The sequence below is a fragment of the Cannabis sativa genome, chromosome 8, assembly GCF_029168945.1.
Source record: "Cannabis sativa cultivar Pink pepper isolate KNU-18-1 chromosome 8, ASM2916894v1, whole genome shotgun sequence".
NCBI classification, from domain to species: Eukaryota; Viridiplantae; Streptophyta; class Magnoliopsida; order Rosales; family Cannabaceae; genus Cannabis; species Cannabis sativa.
The window spans coordinates 18,867,474-18,871,321 of record NC_083608.1 but is presented as its reverse complement, the minus strand read 5'-3'; the positions used below and the strand labels follow the sequence as shown (position 1 = coordinate 18,871,321).

General features: G+C 36.8%; 1 protein-coding gene across 1 annotated transcript; it reads right to left on the bottom strand.

Annotated features, from left to right (window-relative positions):
* Positions 1–1,495, bottom strand: LOC115701119 (E3 ubiquitin-protein ligase PUB24-like). The gene has a single exon (XM_030628814.2). It carries the CDS (start codon positions 1,339–1,341, stop codon positions 85–87), a length of 1,257 nt encoding a protein of 418 aa, XP_030484674.2. The 5' UTR covers positions 1,342–1,495; the 3' UTR covers positions 1–84.
* Positions 1,496–3,848: the final 2,353 nt, after the last annotated feature.

Below are 3,848 nucleotides of genomic sequence, written 5' to 3'. Positions count from 1 at the left end.
TAATGTAAATAATTCCTTCAAAATTTGATATAAGAATCGATATTCTTCTTTATATATTACCTCTATCTGTGCAATATAATAATCTCATGATGATAATGTTGAATTGAGATAAGGATAGTGATCCCCTACACATGGTGAATTTTTCCATTCTTCATAATGAGACTTGAGAATCTCCCTAGCTTTCTCCTTTAAAGAATCATCACACTCATGAGTTTGAAGCAAAACACATAGCTTCAAAACAGCTCCAACCTCAACCATCTCCTGAACCACCTGTTTGGTTCCCGAGAATCTACAAATCAGGGAAAGTATCTTAACCGCCCGATCATCGGCCGTTGAAGAAAGCCGAAAAATCCTATTCGAAACAAAGAAAATGCTTCCCTTATGCCTCAAAAACTCAGCTCTTCCCTCAGCACAACAACACAGCTGAAAAAGCACACCAAGAACAATCTCAATCCTCTTATTACTCACACCCGACCCGAACCCGATATCCACAAGCTCAAAAACCGCCCCGGATTCCACCAACGTAACCCGGTTCCTTCCCAAAGGGCAAATCCTCATTATAATCTCCAAAGCAATGTCAATAAATTTATCGTTATTTCCCATATTACCCTTCAAAACTCCTACTACGTACTCAAAGAACTGCCGATTCAGCCTACCTAGCTCGCTAGGGTTAGAATAATTTTCTATGAACAACTTCAACAACGTAAGAATCTCACCTTTAACGTGATTTTCTACAAAGCTGCAGCCCAAAATCCATGCCAGAGAGTCCATAACCCGATCGGTTCGAGCCCGAACCCGGTCCAGTTCGGCAGGAGAGATCCGTGGTCTGAGAAGATTAATTATACTGAGAGCTTCAGTGATCAGGACTTGATCATGGTTGTTTTGATCATCAACACAAGTAACTATAAAACACAACATGTGTTCGAAAACGCCAGTTTCCGCCATGAGTTGGGAGTTTCTTCCGTTCTCGGCGGCGAGATTTTGAAGCTGTTTGATGATCTTTATCTGGGGTTGGCGGCGGAGGGTGAGATCTTTTAGGAGTTTAAGGATTTGATCTTTGGTCAACGGTGGTTTTGGTGTTGGTATTCGGTTAATGCCACGTGCTGAATTTTGGGTGCACCATGACTGGATCAAACGGCGGAGATTGTGGTTAGGAGTGAGGTCAGAGTTTAGGGGTAAGGGCTGTTTGGTTACGGGGCAAGTTTGGTTGTGTAGTTTGAATAGCCAATGTTCGATGCTATCTCGATCGTATGTTATTCCGGTTATGACTGTTACTGGATCTTTCATGATTTGAAGCGAGATTGGGCATGTGAAATAGTGAGGAACTTCAATATCTTCCATTAAAATAAGAGAATGATGTTTCTGAATTATGGAAAAGAAAATCTACTGTTGATCAGAATGGGTAGTAGTAACGTATATATATTGTTATTGCTGTAATGGAGTTTTGAAAATTGAAGCAATTGATTGGTTGGAATAATTATGATAATTATTTTTGAGATAAGTATATATCTATGGAAGGAAGAAGAAGAAGGCCGTTTTTTTGGGGTGACTGGTGGTAAGAGTTTGCGGCGCCTGTATACTCTTTATTATTATTTATTATTATTAAGGTTTTTGACATATATGATCCCTCACTTTTTTGTTAATTGGCAATTCAATCCTTGGAAAAAAATTATGACAATAGAATCCTTATTATTATTAAGTTTCAAATTCAATAGGTTTATTTGTTTTATTTTTTGAAGTTACTTATTTTAACAAAATGTTAAGTTCGGGATTATCTTTTAAAATTTAAATATTAAAATGGGATTATTTCATAAATACGTAAAAATAATAAAAAAAAATTGTTTTTATAGATATTTTTTTTGTTTATACGCGTTTTCATATTGTAAAAATATAATATTATGACAATAAGAAAATAATGATGAAATAAAAATTCGTAAAAATATAAATAAATAAAAAATTTGTAAAACTGTACTGTAAAAAATATTCTATTTTTAAGTTTATTGTGTAAATTTCATTATTGCAATAAGCTATATGTTCCTTTATATGGTACTTTTAAGTTTCCTTTTATATTTCTCGATTTTAATTGTCAAAAAAAATATTAGAGGGACTAAACTGTCAAGTAAGTAAAATACAGGAGTTTTTATGGTAAAAAATACTTTATAATTATTATAGAAGATAGAGAAAATGACTTTAGTAGTGTTACGTTACGAGATTCTTTGGTCTTTGTATTTTAGGTGGTCTTAATGGGCATAATAAAACCAATATTTGAGGCAATAATGAGAGTGATGGTCAAAAAGGTTGAAGTCTTAGTAGCCTACAAACAATTTAAAAGAACACGCTTTATTTTTCTAACATAAAATAGACAGAAAAAAAAAAGTATGAACGAAAAATCAAAATCGGACTAGTGCTATGCATAGCAATCAACTGATTCATGCAACACAAATTAAATCAACACAAATTTAATAGTTCAGTTCATATGCCATCTCAATTTGGGTTGTTAGTTGAGGACTGTCGTACTATTTTATCTACTTTAAATAATGTCCTTGTCTCTTTTGTTAATCGTTCTGCAAATAAGGCTGCCCATTGTGTTGCTAGGGCCTCTTATTTATCGTCAGATCGAATGTTTAATGAGCCGAATGTTCCTTCTTTCTTGTGTGACATTGTTCAGGCTGAGGCCTGATTTTAATGAAACTTTTTATTCAAAAAAAAAAAAAAAAATCAACACAATTTTTTTTTTTGTTTTTTGGTCGTGGTACTATATTTGGAAACTATGAAGAATGAGAGAGCCAAATTTGATAGTACCTAATCAGTAGGGGTTTCGAGCTCGGCCTGCTTAATGCTTAGCCCCCCCCCCCCCCCCCCCCCCTTTTTTTTTTTTGAATAGAACTATGGGAAGTTCAAGTAAATAAGTTGGAATCATAAAAGGAGATTCCTCCCTAACCGAACAATCAACAACAGAATTCCAATTCCGAGCCTTCTTAGCTAAAGCGTCACAAACCAAATTATCCTTACGATTTAAAAAACAGAAATTACAGTTAATAAAGGTTTTGGACAATGAAAACACCTCCATCGTCTTCGGTCTCAGCTTCCATAATGGCGGACATCTCTTTTCATGCAGAGCCTTGATCAAAACGATAGCATCTAAGGCAATAGCAATCGACTTGAACTCTTTTGCAGCAGCCAGCTGCATCCCCCAAAGAATCGCCATCATCTCGGCTTCAGCAGCAGACTCTGCTTTGTCTTTCCTGGCAAACCAGAGAACTTTGTTTTCGCGAATATGCAGCAGCCCCACAGTTAAACCTGCTTCGCCGTCCTTCCAAGAGGGGTCCGAAACACATAACACCTCCGTTGCAGCATCAATTTTTCCCCCAGCCCTTCTTGTATCTTGGATTTTACAGACCTACACATCTGTCTCCACATCCACTATAGCTTCGGAAAACTTCCTCAGAATGGAGCATCTGATCTCAGTGATGTTGATCAATTTGCTCTTATATAAAACCTCATTTCTAGCTTTCCACACTTCATCGAAAAGACAACCTGTGAACTTCAGGTAATGACTTGTAAGATCCGATGGAAGGCTTGAAAGCATCCACTCAATCCTTCCTTTGACAGTATTAGCACTACAAGGTACACTCCCCATAACCCAAGAAAAGGGGCTGCCAAACCAAAGTGCACGAGCACAGTGACACTCCCAAAAGATGTGTAGAGCGGTTTCAAATTCCAAGTCACACAGTGGACACATCTTCTCGGCTACGAAACTCAATCGATCTCGAGTTGGGAGGCACCCGATATAGCTCTCCAAATGATGAACGAGAGTCTAAATTGGATACCACTGTTCCATATACTTT

Excerpts from the sequence above, each read along its gene's own strand:
- LOC115701119 (XM_030628814.2), bottom strand. The coding sequence starts at position 1,341 with ATGGAAGATATTGAAGTTCCTCACTATTTCACATGCCCAATCTCGCTT.